The sequence below is a fragment of the Anas acuta genome, chromosome 17, assembly GCF_963932015.1.
Source record: "Anas acuta chromosome 17, bAnaAcu1.1, whole genome shotgun sequence".
In the NCBI taxonomy this organism is placed as follows: Eukaryota; Metazoa; Chordata; class Aves; order Anseriformes; family Anatidae; genus Anas; species Anas acuta.
In genome coordinates this window covers 14,226,616-14,247,262 of record NC_088995.1, presented here as the reverse complement: position 1 = coordinate 14,247,262, position 20,647 = coordinate 14,226,616, and the positions used below count along the sequence as shown (strand labels likewise).

General features: G+C 39.8%; 1 protein-coding gene across 9 annotated transcripts in view; it reads left to right on the top strand.

The window, feature by feature from the left end:
- TMEM132C (transmembrane protein 132C) overlaps positions 1-20,647 on the top strand; it is a 219,828-nt gene that overhangs the window by 147,220 nt on the left and 51,961 nt on the right. For 7 of the 9 annotated variants that reach the window (XM_068701121.1, XM_068701120.1, XM_068701119.1 and 4 more), the window contains one exon: positions 14,058-14,241. The exons of the other annotated variants lie outside the window; for them this stretch is intronic. In XM_068701121.1, the coding sequence (XP_068557222.1) occupies positions 14,058-14,241 (184 nt within the window). The remainder of the gene's footprint in view (positions 1-14,057; positions 14,242-20,647) is intronic. 9 annotated transcript variants of the gene reach the window in all.

Genomic DNA, 20,647 nt, shown 5'->3' with positions numbered 1-20,647 from the left:
CTGGCTCATATTCAGCCGACTATCCACAATCACTCCCAGGTCCTTCTCTGCCTGGCAGCTCTCCAACCACTCATCTCCCAGCCTGTATCTCTGCTTGGGGTTATTGCGCCCCAGGTGCAGGACCCAGCACTGGGCCTTGTTGAACTTCATGCAGTTGACCTCAGCCCATCGATGCAGCCTATCCAGATCCTCCTGCAGAGCTTTCCTACCCTCAAGCAGATCGACATATGCACATAGGTTGGTGTCATCTGCAAACTTACTGAGGGTGCACTCAATGCCCTCGTCCAGATCATCGATGAAGATATTAAAGAGGACTGGCCCCAGTACTGAGCCCTGGGGGACGCCACTAGTGACCGGCCTCCAACTGGACTTGACTCCATTTACCACGACTCTTTGGGCCCGGCTATCCAGCCAGTTTCTAACCCAACAAAGCGTGCACCAGTCCAAGTCAAGAGCAGCCAGTTTCTTGAGGAGAATGCTGTGGGGAACGGTGTCAAAGGCCTTGCTGAAGTCAAGGTAGACCACAGACACAGCCTTTCCCTCATCCACCCAGCGCGTCACTTTGTCATAGAAGGAGATCAGGTTTGTCAAGCAGGACCTGCCTTCCATAAACCCATGCTGACTGGGCCTGATCGCCTGGTGGCCCTGCAAGTGCCGCATGATGACTCCCAAGAGGATCTGCTCCATGAGCTTCCCTGGTACTGAGGTCAAACTGACAGGCCTGTAGTTTCCCGGGTCTGCCCTCCGGCACTTCTTGTAGATGGGCGTCACATTTGCTAGCTGCCAGTCAACTGGGACCTCCCCCAATAGCCAGGACTGCTGATAAATAATGGATAGGGTCTTGGCCAGCTCCTCTGCCAGTTCTCTCAGTACCCTTGTGCACATCCAAGTGCCGTAGCAGGTCACCAACCAGTTCTTCGTGGATGGTGAGGGCCACATCCTGCTCCCCATCCCCTTCCACCAGCTCAGGGTACTGGGTATCCAGAGAACAACCGGTATTGCCGCTGAAGACTGAGGCGAAGAAGGCATTAAGCACCTCCGCCTTTTCCTCATCTCTTGTAACTAAGTTTCCCTCTGCATCCAGTAAAGGATGGAGATTCTCCTTAGTCCTCCTTTTTGTGTTGATGTATTTATAAAAACGTTTTTTGTTATCTTTAACATCAGTAGCCAGATTGAGCTCCAGATGAGCTTTGGCCTTCCTAATTTTGTCCCTGCACAGCCTCGCTACATCCTTATAGTCCTCCCTAGTGGCCTGCCCACTTTTCCAAAGATTATAAACCCTCTTTTTTCTCCTAAGCTCAAGCCACAGTTCTCTGTTGAGCCAGGCTGGTCTTCTTCCCCGCCAGCTTGTCTTTGGGCACATGGGGACAACAGCCTGCTCCTGCACCATTAAGATTTCCCTCTTGAAGAGCGCCCAGCCTACCTGGACCCCTCTGCCCTTCAGAACCGCCTCCCAAGGGACTCCACCAACTAGTGTCCTGAGCAGCCCAAAGTCAGCCCTCCGAAAGTCAAATACAGCGGTTTTACTGGTCCCCTTCCTGCCTTCTTTGCCTCAGTCTTTAGCGGCAAGAGCAGTTATTCTCTGGATACCCAGCACCCTGAGCTGGTGGAAGGGGATGGGGAGCAGAATGTGGCCCTCATAATCCACAAGGAAATGGTTGGAGACCTGCTACAGTACTTGGATGTACGCAAGTCGATGGGGCTGGATAGCATCCACCCGAGGGTACTGAGAGAGCTGGTGGAGGAGCTGGCCAAGCCCCTTTCCATCATTTATCGGCAGTCATGGCTGTCAGGGGAGGTCCCAGTTGACTGGCAGCCAGCAAACGTGACACCCATCTACAAGAAGGGCCAGAGGGTAGACCCAGGCCTGTCAGTTTGACCTCAGTACCAGGGAAGCTCATGGAGCAGATTCTCTTGAAAGTCATCACGCGGCATTTGCAGGGCAACCAGGCGATCAGGCCCAGTCAGCATGGGTTTATGGAAGGCAGGTCCTGCTTGACGAACCTGATCTCCTTCTATGATAAAGTGACACACTGGGTGGATGAGGGAAAGGCTGTGTCTGTGGTCTACCTTGACTTCAGTAAGGCCTTTGACACCGTTCCCCACAACATTCGCCTCAAGAAAGAGGCTGCTCATGGCTTGGACTGGCATATGCTTTGTTGGGTTAAAAACTGGCTGGATAGCTGAGCCCAAAGAGTTGTGGTGAATGGAGTCAAATCCAGCTGGAGGCCGGTCACTAGTGGCGTCCCCCAGGGCTTGGTACTGGGGCCAGTCCTCTTTGATATCTTTATCGATGATCTGGATGAGGGCATTGAGTGCACCCTCAGTAAGTTTGCAGATGACACCAAGTTCGGTGTGTGTGTTGATCTCCTCAAGGGTAGGAAGGCTCTGCAGGAGGATCTGGATAGGCTGCATCGATGGGCTGAGGCGAACCGCATGAAGTTCAAGGCCAAGTGCCGGGTCCTGCACCTGGGGCGCAACAACCTCAAGCAGAGCTACAGGCTGGGAGATGAGTGGTTGGAAATCTGCCTGGCGGAGAAGGACCTGGGAGTATTGGTTGATAGTCGGCTGAATATGAGCCAGCAGTGTGCTCAGGTGGCCAAGAAGGCCAACAGCATCCTGGTTTGTATCAGAACCAGTGTGGCCGGCAGGGCTAGGGAAGTGTTTGTCCCCCTGTACTCGGCTTTGGTGAGGCTGCACCTCGAGTACTGTGTTCAGTTTTGGGCCCCTCACTACAAGAAGGACATCGAGGTGCTTGAGAGAGTCCAGAGAAGGGCGACGAAGCTGGTGAGGGGTCTGGAGAACAAGTCTTATGAGGAGCAGCTCAGGGAGCTGGGCTTGTTCAGCCTGGAGAAGAGGAGGCTCAGGGGCGACCTTATTGCTCTCTATAGGTACATTAAAGGAGACTGTAGTGAGGAGGGGGTTGGCCTGTTCTCCCACGTGCCTGGTGACAGGACGAGGGGGAATGGGCTGAAATTGCGCCAGGGGAGTTTTAGGTTAGATGTTAGGAAGAACTTCTTTACTGAAAGGATTGTTAGACACTGGAACAGGCTGCCCAGGGAAGTGGTGGAGTCGCCATCCCTGGAGGTCTTTAAAAGATGTTTAGACGTGGTGCTTAGTGATATAGTTTAGTGGAGGACTTGTTAGTGTTAGGTCAGAGATTGTTCTAGGTTATCTTGGAGGTCTCTTCCAACCTAGATGATTCTGTGAGGACTTATGTACTAATCCATGTTACTGTCCTCTAGTTTAAGGAGACCAGCATAGATAAGGAAGAATTTCCTTCCTGAAGCTCAGGTCACACAGACAGCTCTCTCTCTAGTTAAGATGCAGGCATTAAACCACAATTACTTAGAAACTTAAAATTTAAATATCATCTCAGCTAGCTTCTACCTCATGCACTTTTTAGCATAAAATAGATTTTTCCACTGTGAACTAAAAATGGAGATTGTGTAAGATGGCTCCTGTAGCTTCCTCTCCCTCTTTATACCTTCAGAGGAAGGATAAAAGAAAAAAGCTAAAACTTTATTTTCCTCTTTTTTTTTTTTTTTTCCCCCTTTCTAACCTGTATTTCCTCTTTCTTACTTCAGGAAGCTTCCTAAATTCCTACAAATTTAGGAATTCCTAAATTCGTAAAACAATTCCTCCTGTTCTTCACACTTCTCCATGCACAGCCTTGGTTTTTCAGTACTTGTCACAATTTTCTATTACAAACTCTCAATGCAGTGCAACAAAGCTATCCCAAGAGCTGGTAAAATGTTTCTTTTCAAGTTCGACCTTGCAAGATCATACTGCATAATCTGAGAGAATAGAATACTATTCCTCGTCATCATGGTGATAACTTTTGAACACATTTTCAGCATGGACCACTCTTACTATTATCTGGGGCAGTGCCCTCAAGTGTAAGCATACTTACAAATAATTAGTATAAATGAATTAGGCCACTCTGTCTGACTCTCCTCCTCTGTTAATTTTCACCTGTGTTGTTCCTTCCATTTATATAGAGCTTCATCTGATTTGCACTATTATAGCTGAGTTCAATTCATTTATGTTACTATCAGTGCTCAGACATTTCCTTAGATTAGTTTGGGTTTTTGCTTTACTTTAATTGTATTTTACTTTAGCATGGTAAAGAATGCATGAGCAGTATACAACACTGAAGAGAATTTACAAGGTAAGGGTAAGATTTAAGTAGTACATCTTATATTCTTCAAATACTAATAAGGGGAATAATATGGAATGACACATGAAATATGATCCAAGATTGGGGTAAAGGAATATATTCCTGCTGCAGAATCTTCCATAATGAAGCTTGCAAAAGTATATTGACTTTCAAGAAATAAAACTACCTCTCCACCTTCCCCAGGCTGATATTTTCTAGCTCTAGGTTGTACACAGCATTATTTGATTGCCTGCAGCATCTAGTCCAAGGAACTCCACACAAACTGAGTTTACTCTGTGATGAAATTGCAACTGTTGAGGTTATTTCTGAGAGGGAGTGGTTCATTTCAAGATCTTTTACTCTCTATTCAGGCAGCTTCAAGGGCACCTGGAAAAGCTCTTAAGCTAAATTGCAGGTCTCTCCAGATAGTTGCCACCAACCAGTTGTTGATCATTGCTTCTGATCTGAAAAATCCTTTTACCTTCTCCATGTATTTGAATTAGAAAAACTACGGTCATAGCCAAATGTAGTGCATGGGCATGGTGCTATAACCCACAGGCTTGGCTTTTCATTGTCCCCCGAACTTTGCTTATTGTTAGCAAGTTTGAGAAAAAAAATAATTAGTTCACCTTTTGGTTATTTTCTTTACTGTTTCACCATTGTACTCAAAACTTACATATTGTTTTTCTTTACTATTCCATTACATGGACGATTTCTTTACATCCTTTGCCTCTATGAAATGCAGGTATTTTATCAACTTTACATGCTTGATGGATGGTCAGTTTGGTAGGTGTTTTTTACTAAGAGGCATTTGCAGATACCAAATTGAAAAGGAATGGGGATCTGTATGCCCAAATATTTTTGGTGTGTGAAGCATAGCCCAACAGCAGATATTCTAGCAGAGCAGTAAAAGAAAAAAAAATTACAAAAATCACAGGAAGCCATAGGAACTAGAGTCTGAAGACATCTGACTTTAAAGTTAGATGTGCATATCAAACATCTGATTTACATATGCTGTTACTTCTAAATAAATGTGATTTGTGTTGCCACCATATTCATAATGCAGTTGCATCTACAAAGCAGATGCAAATGTCTGATACACTTACATCTACATGAGCAATACCTGGAGGCATGTTTTGCATAGCAATCAGCACTTAGGCTACATCCCTTTCTTTGATCAATGTGTCACTTGAGGGCATAACAGACCACAAGTGTCATGCAGTAACACTTAGTCCACTATTAGTAATTGGTTGATAAAGAAATCAACTACTGTCAATAGCAACTGATAAATCTTCACTGGGCAGGGTAGTTTTTGGGGGCTACTCCAATATCAGACCTTTCTACATCTCTTTGCCATTTAGATCATGTTTTCAAAAACACATTGCTAATTCTGGGTACCTTGCCCTTCTGCCAGGGAATACCTGTTTGGCACCTGAGAGCCCATGCCCAAGAAATTGCTGCTCTGTCTGAGTCATGCTGCATTGTAGTGTCTAGAAATATGGGTTGGTATGAGTGACAGACACAAGCAGAGACTAAAGGAGGAGGCAGAGTTCATCTGACTCATAAATGGATTTAGCACACAGAATGCCTTTTTATCAATCAATTACAGCAGCACTGTCCCTTATAAATGAAGTAAAACCCACACACGCAAGTTATTTGTTATCAGAAAAAACTTTATATAGGCTGCTTTTTAAAAGATATCCTGTCTTGGAATACCTTTCACTGGATGCTCCCAAACTACTGAACCAGGCAAGTAAAAGTGAATGGTAAAATGTGCTTTTGTGTGTTTGATCTCATCTTGCTTTTAAAAGGCTGAAAGTGCCATATAATCTAATGCGGATGATCAGAAGGATTCTGACTTCCTTTCGCCATTTGTAAGCACTGGGTTTGCAGTGAATCTCTCTGAAACTGTGTTCAGGGTCTCCTTTCCAGTGATGTTCCTTGGAAGATTTTCAGTGCTTAAACACTTGCTGTTGCCAGAAGAGGAAAATACTGATTACTTAAGGTGGTTCTGGAGAGACTCCAGGACTGAGTGCATACTAAGTAAAAAACGTCTTTCTTAGAGGCAAGAAGAGATGACAAATCCCTGAGAAAGTTTATTTCTTTACCAATCTGCCTACATATTTTGTTATCTGAAATTATAATGAAGACATTAGCAGGATAATATCTTGTACAAACTGAGTGGAAAGTGAAATAAAAGTGTGAGATGGCGATAGCTTAGTCCTGGGATTTGCACATAGCCTTTACCTGATGGCAGCAGTTCACATGACTACTTCCTTTGCAAAAAGGGAAAATCAATCTTATATCTTGTGCCTGGATGTGATGTAGTCTCAGAGAAGACTAACGAGTCTGTGATCTTGACAGCAACATTTATTAGTTATTAGTGACTCTAAAAAAATATTCTGGAATAAATCAGTGAGATGTTGTGATACCCAGTCAAGTTTCCCTTCTCTAGGGACTGTCTCATTCAACTTTTTGCTTGGCTAAGAGAGGAGCATTTCTGCTTTTCTGTATTGTGATCAGCAACATGATTTTTGCTGTTTGTTGAGGATAGCAGTTAACATCGCTGACTGAGGTTGGCATCCATGAGCAGCGCTTGTAAAGAGAAGTCAGATATATACCTCATACTCTTAATTTTTGTTTGAGACTACAAGAAAAATAAAATCATTATTATGGGAAATAAAGGCACAGGAAGATCACATCCTAGGCTCTCTCTACCTTATGCCACCCAGGCAGTGCATATGCAGCTAAGACTTTCCCTAGCATGTGGGAGCTCTCAGCATAATGCAGCAGTTCAACCACAAATGGTCTTCTGCCTCTGTCCTACACAGAGTTGGGTTGAACTCAGCTGAGATCATGGTTCTCATAAAGTTACTATATTCAGGTGCCTGAAGTGGTAGACAGACACTGTTCTATTCTTTAAAGCTCCATGATGCCTAATTCCTATTGATTTTATTTTAACTGTAAGGATCTGTATCTTTGTGTCTTGCCTGAGGTCATTAAAGGATGCTGTGGAAGAGCTAGGAAGTGAAATGAGATTTCTTGTCTCAGTCCAATACTTTAATCAAAAAGCTATGTTTTATGTCACAGTTTATGACAAGAAAACTAAGAAACCTTATTAACTAATGCAGCTCTCATCTGGACTGTATGAAGAAATCAAGTATAGCATTATATCATCTGTTTAAAGATATGCATGTAAATTTTGTTGTGTTGCTCAAGAGTTTGCTAAGTGATACCTCAGATATTTTCCTTTGAAGATCTTCATAATACTTTTAATGTGGTAGTTTTCATGAAATTATGTCCTCCCTGTTTGTTAATTGCCAAAATAGATCATCGTTTTATTTCTGCTCTGCTGGTTTTTATGGCTTAAAGATGAAAGCTAGGCTAATACTGAAAATAAGAAATTTAAACTGTGTTTTGTGTAGAGCAGTTGGCATTCTTTAATTACCACTTGCTTTCTACAGTTTTGCAAAGGGATTACCTTTGTAACAGATCTTATTAAGGACCTGCTGAAAGAAAGTGATATTAAGCATTTGTACTCCATTTGCTGATCAAGCCTTTCAGAACAGAAATGGATGGCTCAAGGGCACAGTGGTAGATATAATGGTGTTTAGCTCATAGGTGACTAATTCAAAGGAACCTGGCTTGTTAATGACCCACCCTTTGTTAGAGCTGAGTGCTGACTATAAAAGGGAATTGATGTGTATAGAACTGTGTGTATAATTCCATCATCTTTAAAATCATTGTAAGTCACTTTCCAGATCAGGTTCTAATTTTTGTGTTTCGTTAATTTTGGTTAAATTGCTGTAATTCATTATCCAATGTGGTTAGAAAGGCTGCAGGAGGATGAAGAAATTGAAAACAGCAGAAACAGGTGATCATATGTCCTGAACCCCATTACAGTCTTAATGGGAAGAGACATTGGTGTGTGCATGCAGGTAGGATGAAGTACAGGTCACTCTGGGGTCCAGTTTGACCCTTGGCTTTTGATGAGAGCTCATCTGTGTTCATGGTGGTAATGTACTTCAATCCATTAATTTTGGTAAAGATAGGATGTGAAGTGGGGGAAAATGGGGTTTGTACTCTTTTCATTTTTTTATGTCATTTAGTAAGTGCTGATCTTGCGTTGAGATGTCACTGTCAAACTGGATAGCATTAAAGAGGAAAAGAGTTGATAAATTTTCAGCAGGTCTAAATAGTCCCAGTTCCCTAAGGACTTTCTGTGAAAATCTGTTGGAATAAAGGATGGCAAAAAATGTTTTTAATCTAGGCTTTTCAAAATTTCTCTTTTGAGAGCCACAGTAGCAAATCAAAATTATTGATTTAAACTGCAACAGTCTTAAGATTCACTTATTTAAGAGTCAAAAATGCTTTATTACTCAGAGCAATAACCCAACACTTTGAAATCTCTCATCAGAGACTCCTGGCCCACACATGTAGACAGACATTCAACAAAGATTTCTCTTTGTGTGTGCATCTTACATCATCAGAGATCTCTACACTGTTTTTATTAGTAAGTATCTGCCTTCCTTCTCCTACTGCACCCTGAAAGCCTCTGCAGCACTGGCTCTGTGGTTCTTACTTGGGGACTGAGCTGAGTGCTGGCCAAGTGTGACCAGTTCAAGCTATTTCAGCACTGACACATTGAACATCATTCGACCTGTTACTAGACCTCTGCAGAGAAACAGAATCTGTTTTTCATTCTAGCATCTATAGTATTACCCACATTATGAGTCTGTCTTATGTATGGCTCGTGATGATGCCATGTTTTAAACCCTCTGTGTTGAAGAGAGGGTTAAGTTTTAGGTTGGATGTTAGGAAGAACTTCTTTGCTGAGAGGGTTGTTAGACATTGGAGCGGGCTGCCCGGGGAGGTGGTGGAGTCACCATCCCTGGGGGTCTTTGGAAGACATTTGGATGTGGAGCTTAGGGATATGGTTTAGTGGGGACTGTTGGTGTTGGGTCAGAGGTTGGACTCGATGATCTTAAGGTCTCTTCCAACCTGGAAATTTTGTGATTCTGTGATTCTATGTGAAATATAGCTTTTGATACAGCCAGTCTTGGGTTTCCATGCAAGAAAAGTCTCCTGAGAGTACTGAAGGTTTGAATGGTCAGCAGTTTCAAAGAAATGCTTATTATCATGCTCAAAAAATTCTAAAATCAAGAATCCTGGTTACATTTACACAAGTTGACATCAAAAGGGTGTGTTTATCTATCCATCTGGCAAGATGTGGTGAGTTAGAATCACAGACCATTCCTGAGTTGGAAGGGACCCACAAGGAGCATTGAGTCCAGCTCCTAGCTCCACAGAGGAGTTGCAGGGCAGTTTCTCCCAGTGTCTCTTCTGTTTTGCCTTTAATGCCTTTTATATTATCTTTACATTAACAAAAATTTTCTGGTCCACCTTCTTTTTCTAAAACTGTGCTCCTTAGAAGTGTTCACACAGCTCTGCAGCACAGTTTCCCCTATCCTCCTAGGTCAGTAATTTACTGCTATCCTATGCTAGTGGTAAATTAAGAACCCCATCACCAACTTGTTGGCTCAGCTGCTGTACCCAGTAAGTAGCATGTAATCACTGCCGGCTGCTCCTGCAAAGGAGTGGCTGTGGGTTCACTGTGTCTCACTTAATACCTGTGAACTCAGACCCGGATTGGCTGTTTAGCAGATCAAAAGGAGTCCTTACTCCCCTTTGCAAGTGCATGGTCCAGTCTAGCCATGAATGATTAACATATTTATAAATCAAAATAAATCTGAGGAGTGAATTGGCCCAGGAGAACTCGCAGTCCAATCAAATTAGACTCATATATCCACCCCACAGCAATTTCTTAGAAGCCCAGCCTCCATGAAGCTTCATTTGCAATCTCTGTGTGCTGTGTATTTTAGAAAAGTTTCATAATTACTTGCCGTTCCGGCTGCTGAACAGTTGTAAATGTTAGATATTAAGGAACTGCTGTTTCAATCAGTGAACAAGCTCTGAACGTTAAATGTGCTTCATGAGAAGTTTTTTTCTCAGCCATTACATATCTCTGAAGGCATATTTTTTTTCAAGTGGATGCTTTCCCAGCTGTTGATCATCTCAGTTTCTTGTGTATGAAGAGAGAAGGAAACTGATGGTAGTGTGACATTGTATAAAGAGAAGGGTGCGTTACTTACAAATGCAGGCATTGAAATAATTATACAGGTCATCATGAGAAAGTACCAAAAAAAACCTTTATTTTGTTCCATATGTATTTTTGGCTACTGTGCCGTGTATCTTACAGAAGAAATATTTAAGCAATGTTTTAGAGAATTCTGTACAAAAATTTTGGTACTATTTTTGATATCTACCATTAGAGTCTGATACTTTGGGAAGAAGCCTGCCTGTTTGCTCGGCCAAGAAGATTTTTGGCTGAGATAGACAAAGTGCTCAATGAGAACTGGAAACTGAAATTAAGCAGGTGTTTGAGGCAGTGTTGTAAATGGAAATAGCAGTGATTTCTTCTACAGAATAGCTCAGCAGTTATCACAAAGACTTTTCATGTACTGAATGGTGTTGAAATTTAAAATTCACACACTGAAGACCATTTAAGACTAGAAACAAGTGCTATGGTTCTCATTTCCATTGATAATGTAATGATGATGCAGTGGTTTTCCTGAGATTTGGAAAATCACAGAGCGCTTTCTTACCCTATAACAGTCTGCCACATGACTTTGTGCGTGTCACAGCCTCTCCTTCATTCCTTGTATGCAAAATTGAGATTGCTATATCTACAGTGTAATGGAGAAGAGATTTAGAAGTGTCTGACCCTCAAGACCCTCTACAACAGATGGTATATAAATAGAGCATGGGCAATAAATCCCTCATTTTAGCCCAAGAAGATCACATATGTAACTGTCAGTGCTGCAGGAGTGATTCTTATAATTCTACATTTGGGAGAAAGGAAGCCAGTTTTTGTAAAACTTTCTTATGGTGGAGTTAAGTGCTTTTTAGAGATACGGGCTGTTTCTTTTTGTTCTAGTAAAGTAACATCGATGAGAATGCAACTAAGATAGTAGTAATCAAGTGTGATTTACATTACAGTTGTAGTTTGCCACACAGCACTCCAAATGAGTGTGTTTATTTGTATAATAGATGAAAAATGTTGAAATTTTCTTTGATTACAATAATCCAAGTCTGTATGTGTCATGGTCTTATAATATAAATATAATATAATAAATATAATAATATAAAAATAACATAATATAAAAAACAAAAGATGTACTAGAATCCTCTGGGTATTATCAGGCTGGAATAAGACTAGAACCCTTTCACATATAAACTACAGAATATTTATATATGTATGAAATATGGAATAAGCATCCTGAGACAGTAACTTAGAGAAACTATGTCTACACTGAGAGCCAACTAATCCCTGTCTTCGACTTAATCTCTGGAGCACTTCCCAAATGGGGAAGTGGAAGTGTGTAAGTGTGCACTGTAGCCTACATGAGGTAAGGTTCATGATGCATGAAATAGCACTGCCATACTGCAGGTGAAGTCAGGAATTATGTAAAACAGATGTCATCTCCTCATATTTCCTGTGTCAATCATTGGACATCATGACAAAGATGTGTGGATACCTAGAAACAGCAGCTAGAGCAGGCTGTGATCTGTCCACATTGGAGTTAAGCGTGCCTTCAAATGTTTAATAAAGACAGCATACCCAAAGTTTTTCTTCGGATATTTCTGCTGGAGAGCTCAAAGCCAGGCTCAAGTGTGTGCCTGCAGGTAAGCAGTATAGACAGTTGATGGGCAGAACTCCAGGCAACTCTTGGAAAATGAAGTAACAAGGAAAAATAGGTGGTGTAAATCAAGAGCTAAGAGCCAGAAGGAGTTGATCAGCCCTCACCTATGGCAATGCATCAGGAATCAACGGGCTGGTTGGAAATAAGCTCTTTCCCGCCTGTAACTTCCCACCTATTGCTCTCTGGTCCTACTAGCAGAGTTGTGGGATTTTGTTGGAAAGACACACATTTCACATCTGCTCAGAGGCTATTTAGAGAATTGTACACTTTTTGATCAGGGAAACTTTCCAGACATATATTCACTCTTAGAGCGTCTCTGATATGTGCAAAAATTTATTCCCTATTTAACATAAGTGAAAGCACTGAGATTGTCAATCAAAAGTAAAACCTTTTTCTCTGTCAGTTACTAAGCTTCAGATCTGGAAATGGTGAAAATAATGGCCTTTCAGGTGTCATTAATCTAAGGCGTAATGGTGTCTTTAAGAGCTAAATGAACGCTGTAGCTCAGGTGATTCAGATATCTTTGCATATAATCATGCTTTCAAATAAATTACAAAGTTCAATCCAGTATGTATTCATTTTGAGATGTACCAGAAGTGTGTAAACTACAGTTATCACTGTTGCCTTGTGTTTACAAGCTCTAAGATTTATTTAGTAGGAACTCTTCAAAAGGGAATAGGCCAGTCTTGAGTTATGAATTGCTAAACCCATCCATCTATTGCATTACCACATAAAATCACTCTTTAAATGCATGGAGGAAGTATGCCACCATTGCAAAAGTGTTGCAATGTCTCTCTTTTTACAGAGAAAAAAAAAAACAAAACAGCAAGACAGCAAGGAAATAAATGTAAAGCATTAGGCAGTATTAAAACTTTTCAGAGTAAGCCATCCAAATGAAATCTCATAATCAAAATAATAATTATCAAGGGAACACATTTACTTTCAAAGTAATCATGCAAAGTAAAGCACAAAACATGCCTTAAGTAATAAAATGGTGATTTCTGTTCAAGAGGTAAAAAGAAAGTTTAGCATTTGAGAATATAAGTGCTTTGTACATGATCAGTTCTTGACAGATTTTCTCAGAAATGGACCTTTGTTTATTGTACATTTAAAAAAAAAAAAAATCAGAGGGAAAAATTGAAGCTGTTTTTTGCTGAGTACATCCAAAGGTGTGATGAAGTGTGATGGGTTACTGAAGCTAGGAAGATGCCCATCTTTCCCTTACTTTTGAAATTATTACAGCATAGGGTTTGGTAGAAGTACTATGCTGTGAAATAGCAGAACTTTCTATGATACGGAAAGACATGTGGAAAGCACTGCAAAAGTTAATGCATATTTTCTGATGCGTATAATTTATCTTTTTTTTTTTTTAAATAAACTAGCAGATAGTCTAGCAAATTTCTTTCATATATTTTTATTTCTGATTACGTTAAAGAAATTTAAGGTGAAAGAAAGAATTTCAGCCCGTCTCTCCTGTTTGTTATTCAAATTATCTTAAGTTTCCTGATGTTAGGGTATATTTTACTTGCCATAGCTTTGTTCTTTCTGTTTGGTTTCAGTTGCATAGGTTTTGAATATCCAGAACATACTTCTAAGCTTAAAATATTCTCTTCATTCTGCCATTTCATTTAGCCATGTTCATTTTTTTAATGGCTGCTGTGCTGCATATATCTACTTCAGTTACACTGAGTTTTGTTGCTAAGGATTTATACAAATTTGATGACAGAGATTTACAATGAATCTTGTTTGTCTTTTTGTTTGGGCTAATTCTGGGCTCTTTGTCATCGTAAACTGCACTGGGCTTAAGTTTGGCCGATAGGGGTCAAATCCATCTCGTAGAAGGGTTGAATTATACTTACAAAGATTATAATAAACATATAATGGAGTAAGTATATTTTTCTTTCATCAGACAGAAAATCCTGGGTTTTATCCCTCCACATAGTGTTCATAGTGTTCACCTGACCCATTTTGAATAATTTCACTTTGTATACTCTGAAGAAGTTGTAGATTGGAAGGGGACTTGTGTTATATCTGCATATAAATAGCTGCATTTTCTAGTAGGTAATGTGATTCACCTCATTTGCCATCCTCAGCAAAAGTAATAGCTCTTGCCTTTCCCTGTTTTCCTCTTTCAGAAGTAACAGTTTATTCAATGAGGTCGTGCAGATGAACTTTGAAATAGCCAGTTTCAGCAGCCTTTCTGGAACGCAGCCCATCACCTGGCAGGTGGAATACCCTCGGAAAGGGACAACAGACATAACCTTGTCTGAAATCTTCATCTGCCAAAAGGATCTTGTTGGAATTGTTCCCTTGGCAATGGTAAGAAACTGTTTCAGCATGTTGCTCCATCTGATCTGTATCTGGTCTGAGAAAACACACACCAGGCCTCAGACAGATTTGCAAAGGAGGGCTCTCTGCCCTGCCTCCCATTTTATAGCATTATAGGATGACTTGCTAAAATCATGCCCATGTTTAATAGTTCATAGATGTCACACAATTTCAAACCATAGAAGAAAGGAATGCTACCACTTTAGAAATCTCTCTCAGACTTTAAATCTTGAATTTTTGTCATGAACAGTTCCCTCCAGGCTACTAGTTGGCAGCACGCAGCCAGGTAGATTTAACTACCCATTTCTAATTTTTTGTTATACAGTTTGAACTTGCAAGGTCCCTTGCTAAAGAATAAGTTGCTTGGTCCTCAGTAGGCTGAGGCTGATTCTAATTTTGCTGGCCATTTCCCTAGTTGTTGAAGAGCCTGTGTACATGCTGAAGTAGGCTCTGAGCACTGATTTTACACATCCTGAACCTCAGGAAAGGGAGAGGCACAAAACTGACAGATACCTAGAACAGGATCAAGAGTCACTTAAACAGAGGAACTAGAAGTGCTACTGTGACTCAATGGTAGAGATCAGGATTTGGAAGAAGAGTTAGACAAATCCACCCCATTTGTGAATTTTGCCTCTCCTGTGAATAATCTTTGTGGTAGAATCCTGGCATCGTTTTCTTTGAACAATGTTCTATGATTTGCGGCAGATAATGAGATGAGCATTATTTCCTGGAAGTCCTAGTCTTCAATATATTCTTCCCCTTTGAAGAGTGAAACTGCTGCTCATAACTAATGAGGTCATGCCCAGCAATTTCCTGATCCAAACTCTGTTAAGTCAGCAGAAAACCTGTGCTGCATTCCAGATCTGAGAAGAAAATAATTGTCCTCATTATTGGTGGAGTTGAGCAGGGAATACATATTTGAACTTCTTTCTTCTAAAGGCTGAAAATGTGCATAAGGAAGTCTTTTCTAGTCAGGTTTTATTTTGAGAATAGGTACCTTCTGTAGCTTCCGTTACCAAATGACAGACGTCCGTCTACTAGTGGACTTAACATCTCTTTCTTGTCCATTTTTTGAAAGAATTCACTAGCTTCTTTCTATATTCCATTCCTGAGGGAATCAAGATTTTCTTAATATCTCATGACAGGGTCTAATGCCTTTGCACTTGCATAAAAGGTTCAAGCTTTATGCCAAGACTTATGTCTATTCTATATTAAAATTAATCCACTTACAAGGGTTCTTCTAAGAACTGGAGGTCTAAATTAATGAATTTTGTCAGGTATAAATCATATAAGGCGAGATCCTTTATTCCCAGCAGATGTACTGTGGGTTTTTCAAAGAGTTCAAACAATGAAATCATTAAACCTTTCTCTTTGCAAAGCTTTCTTGTGTTTTTTTATCTCATTTCTGTACTTTGTGATAACATTTGGCTGGAGCCAAAATATACTGTGTAAATAGAATCCAGTTGGGTGAGATGCCAGTGCAAAATTGGCTTTGCTTGCAGGATATTAGTAGATAAAGGGAATTTTCACAGTTTTCTGTTAGCTAAGGCTGCAGATCCAGCCAGGGTGCTTTCTTCATTTAGGCATTAATCGCTAGTTGAGCTGATTACCTGGCAATTCTCCTATTCAGAAACAAGAGCCATACTGAAAAGAGAGAGGGGGATACTGTATCTACTGAGAAGTCAGACCACATTCTTTATCTCAACTACACACTGTAAAGCAACAGCACATTATTGTGCACAGAAATTAGATCTCAATGTTTATCAACAAGTGTGCTTCATAAATCCTCTAGAGGGTAGAGAGGATTATATTGATTTAAGCATGGAGTGTTCCTACAGCGACACTGCTAACATCAAAAGTAAAATCTGTCATTCAGAGTTCATAGAGTTGGCCCTCTAAAAAAAAAAGAAAAAAAAAAAGGAAGAAAGGGAGGGGGGTGTGGGTGTGAAGAAGGAGCCATTGCTATTGTGCTGGACTAGGATGTGGGATTTCCAAGATCTGATTGAGTCTCTGCCATTGGTCTGATGGGTGTCCTGGTCAGTCTTCTGGAGATGAAAGCAGCAAACCTTTGTGTGGTTTGATAATGATGTAATGGTTGTCTGTGACTCACAAAGTAAAGCATCTCTCATGTGAGCCATTCCAAATGCTGAAACTTATGAAACACAAAGGATCTTTTATCCTTTATTGGCCTATGACTGATTATGTTACAAAAAGAAGATGAAAAAGAAGAGGGCCTTCAAAAGATTAGTGGAATTGATGCTACAATATTTTGGATTGAAAGAGATTAAAGAAACATTGCCAGTAAGAACTGAGCCTAAAATTTTAAGAGAGCCTTACAGATTTTGGATCAGTAGAGCAAGTTATAGGATGCAGCTGCTGAAAAATCAGTAGAAATTAATCATACAATCAAAAGAGAGGATTTTTGTAGAATCCAGATGCTGTGTGCCTAAGTGTGCAGCTAAGTAGTATATACAAATAAGAAGCAGCAACACAGTGATGCTGCTACAGTTAATGCAACAGTGAAATAAAATGAGTAAGAGAAATATCAAAGCTACTGGGCTGAGAATAAGTGTAACATTTTTCCCAGAAAAAAAAAAAAAAAAAAAAGAAAAAGAGAGAGATGTAAATTTCAGGTAAGTATATTTCCTGTGCTCAGAAGTTAATCTGAGTAATTTTGGAGGACATTTCAAGGTATTTAGAGAGAAAAATGAGACAAAAAAAAGTGAAGAAAATGTAATTCTAACCACTTCTCTTGCTTTCTAACTCTCAAATAAGAGAATTTATTTATAATTTATTTAAGTATGTGCTGTAGGTACTGTGGGGAATGATGCATCAAAAATGGATCCTCATCACACATACATAGTACTTTACCAAAATGTTGAGTATGACACTTGGTATAACCATCCACTCCTTGTACCTTTCATGCAGGCTGCATAGGGTTCTCATCAAAGGATGAGATTAAATTTGTTTTCTATATTTCCATCATTGAGTAGCAATAATTAACAGAAGCAAGACATCTTAAAAGGTAATGTCACGTATTATACCAACTGATACAGATGAAGATAGATGCTATTTCAGGCACACAACCCCTCCTTCAGATCCCTTACCTCACTTAAATCACAACAGCTGCAAAAATACTACAGATACTGAAACTCAGGCTTGTAAAATTCAACAATTAGGGCAGTTAAATAAGAAAATAAAAAGACCATTTAAAGCAAAATATATCCCACTGTTTGCTGACAGGAAAAATCTATTGCAAAGGTTGAACCTTCTAGTAGAGAAAATCTACTGTCTGAGTCACGTGCTATTCAAGCATTTCTGATTTCATGTTACTTGTCGCAGGATCAATTAGAAAAGTGCTTTCATAGGAGCTTGATTATCTGCTAAGCAGCTTTTGAAAACCTCTTCAATTAATCACAAGTAACCTCAGAACTTACCAATTAAGGTGTACAAGGTTGGCTAATTTACTTCCCCCATTTTCCTCAAATTTCTATCCTGTCATGTGCAAATGCAGCCAACTATATTGATTTTGCCACTTGACTAGATTTAATAAAAAAAAAAGAAAATTGATCACATTTGTAGCATGCATGCACACATGAATCTCAACGAAGTAGTCTATATATTTGTGTTAAACACTAGACCATGTGTCAGAAAATCAAGCAAGAGATTTCTTCTCATGCTTTAAGCATATAATACAGATTTTAATACCATTAAATTTTGCTTTGGGATAGAACCAGGTAAAAGACTTATTTAAAAGTTCATTTCTTGATGCCAGTAAGGCACATTGGTATTGAAGGATAACTCCTCTTGGAAGGTAGATTGATGAATCAGAGGTTTAGTGTTTATGCAAGACAATCTGTGTTCCTGTATATGGAATTGCAGTAGTAGTCCTTAATCATATAGATAAACTCTTTCTGAATTAGTTTATCTCTAACTGTGACTTGCATGAAATCCAGGTATTTAAAGTGCTGAAGTATAAACCTGATGTCAGAAGCAGAGTTCTTGTCTGAATGTACTCCAAAAGACATTTGTCACCATGGGAAGCCATGTAACTTGCTCATCCATGCATTTTTCCTCTTTAAAATGACTCTAATACTAAACTTCTGGTAGGTCTTTCAGGCTTCATTCATACGACCCTATAATCCATTGAGAACTGCTTGCAAACAAATTCAAGTTGGAGTGGTTCTCAGGCATACATGTGTGCGGTTGCTGCTGTTTCACACCCCACACACTCAGAAGCTTGTCATTTCTCCCAACAGAATCAGTGGGTCTAGTAAAAGATATCAGTTGTTCCTACACACCCTGCCTTTCTAGTGATGTAAACTGCATATTTTCTTTCCATAATAGTTGCTGGTTAATCCAAGTTCAATTTTTTTTAATCCAAGTTGAGAATTTTTTACACAGAATACCCTGGCATACCCAGCAGTAACATGGAGCTGAGAGTCTCCTCTGCTTATCATTAAGCAACACAGTTCCACACATACTTTTTGCTATGTAGTGAGTTTTTTGGTTTCCAAGTGCCTTTCTTTACATTCAGAACTCAATGTAATGATGGATCTGCTGCAGAAGTGAATAGATGTCTATTCATTTCACTAGATGTCTAGTCATTTAAGACAAAGGGCTGTGACTCAGACAAAAATGCTTTTTGACATTTTTATGTATCCTTGTTAACTTGCTTTCCATTAAAACACTGAAAATTTAGCTTGCAAGGCAACAGTTATTTTATATACACTTATATGTATACCATTCCCTATGATAAAGATTTTTTAAGGTATTTCATTGCAATGAAGGGAAACTAAGTCACTATATTACATTTTAAAATATGGACCTAAATAAGAGTTCTCTCTGCACAGTCTGCAATTTCACACCATAAAGCTCCATCTATTTCAAGGTCATGGAAGTGCAGGATTCTCACTCCCATTAGTCTTTGAGTCTTGAACAATGCAGGAGACAACAGGCACAGCTAGGAGTCATACGGTTCAGGAGTTTTCCAAAGGGCAAAATCTGAGGCTGTCTGAACACATCCATTTCCTAGTTTGCTTATTGTAAGCAAACTAACAGAAAATCTACATACTAAACTTTTTAGCTGGAAAGTATTGTCTCAGATAATTAAATTATGAATCACATCAAATAAATACTTTAACACAAAACAAATTTATTTCATGTAAAAGCTATCCTGTTACTATTAAAAATGCTAAGAAAAATAAAAATTTGCAGAGTTTAGTTACAGGACTGTGTTCTCAGTGAGAGACCAGACTTAAAATCTTCTGATGCTATGGCAGAAGCAGTAGCCCAGATCACTTATATGCCTACCATTTCCCTCGTGGTAGGTTACAGCTGTTTAAATGAGGGTGGCATTCCTTCTCTTTAGGTTTACAGTGGATATCATTTCACTAAAGTTTGTGTCATTGCTCTATATTTATACCAGATGAACTCAGGAGCCCGCATACCTGCTTGTAAATTGGCTCTGTCACATAATGTGTTGAGCTGTGACTTGCTATGCATATTGATTAATCTTATCTGATCAGAATTTTCTCTTTTGTTGTCTACCCATCAGGAAACAAAAGTGTAAAGGAAAAAAAAAAAAAAAGATGAACTTCTGTACTATTGTCCATTGATTCTAACTTGGTCAGAAGATGCAAGCAACATGAAGAACTTAAAATGGCTCAATTTAATAGTCCCTTTTAAGTCCCAGTCACCATTTCTAAAGCCACTGTACTTTTGATTCTAGCTTCTGTTTTCCTTTTCTTTGTTATGATCACATTCACTCCTACCTTTTGCAGGAAAGGAGAATAGATCAATAAGGCTATCTCAGCTGGCTGGAATTACTTTTTTTCCACTGGATCAAGTTATATGTCATTTTCTATGCAGCACAACAGCATACATAATTTCCTCTTTCAGCATCCCTCATATCTGACAATGCTGTTGAATAGATTACTTGGGAATTTTTAAAAAGCTGGGGAGAGGTGGAGCCCACCAGCATTTTTAAAGTGTTCTATAAAATATCTCTGCCATATAGAGATTTTTTGTATTTTTTGGCCAATTCCTCTGCCTGTAGTAGAGAGATATCAATACAAGGCTTAATATATATGCTGCTCAGCCTTGACAAGAGAGAAATCCTGTGAACCAAACAAAACTTTGCAGATCAGCCAGAATGTGCAGTAAAACAGCCAGCGACTCATTTATTGGACTTTTACTGTTATGGTAATACCTAAATGCTGCATAGGCAAATGACAGGCAGGTCAGAATCTCCTCTAGAAAATTTTCAGTCCACAAGTCAAGATGATGAAATTCAAGGTGTTCAAAGGTGGATAAACCGAGCTCCATGAAGGGCAAAGTATGGACACAGAGACACCAGACATCACACCACACCTACATCCTAACGAAGCAGGAAGTA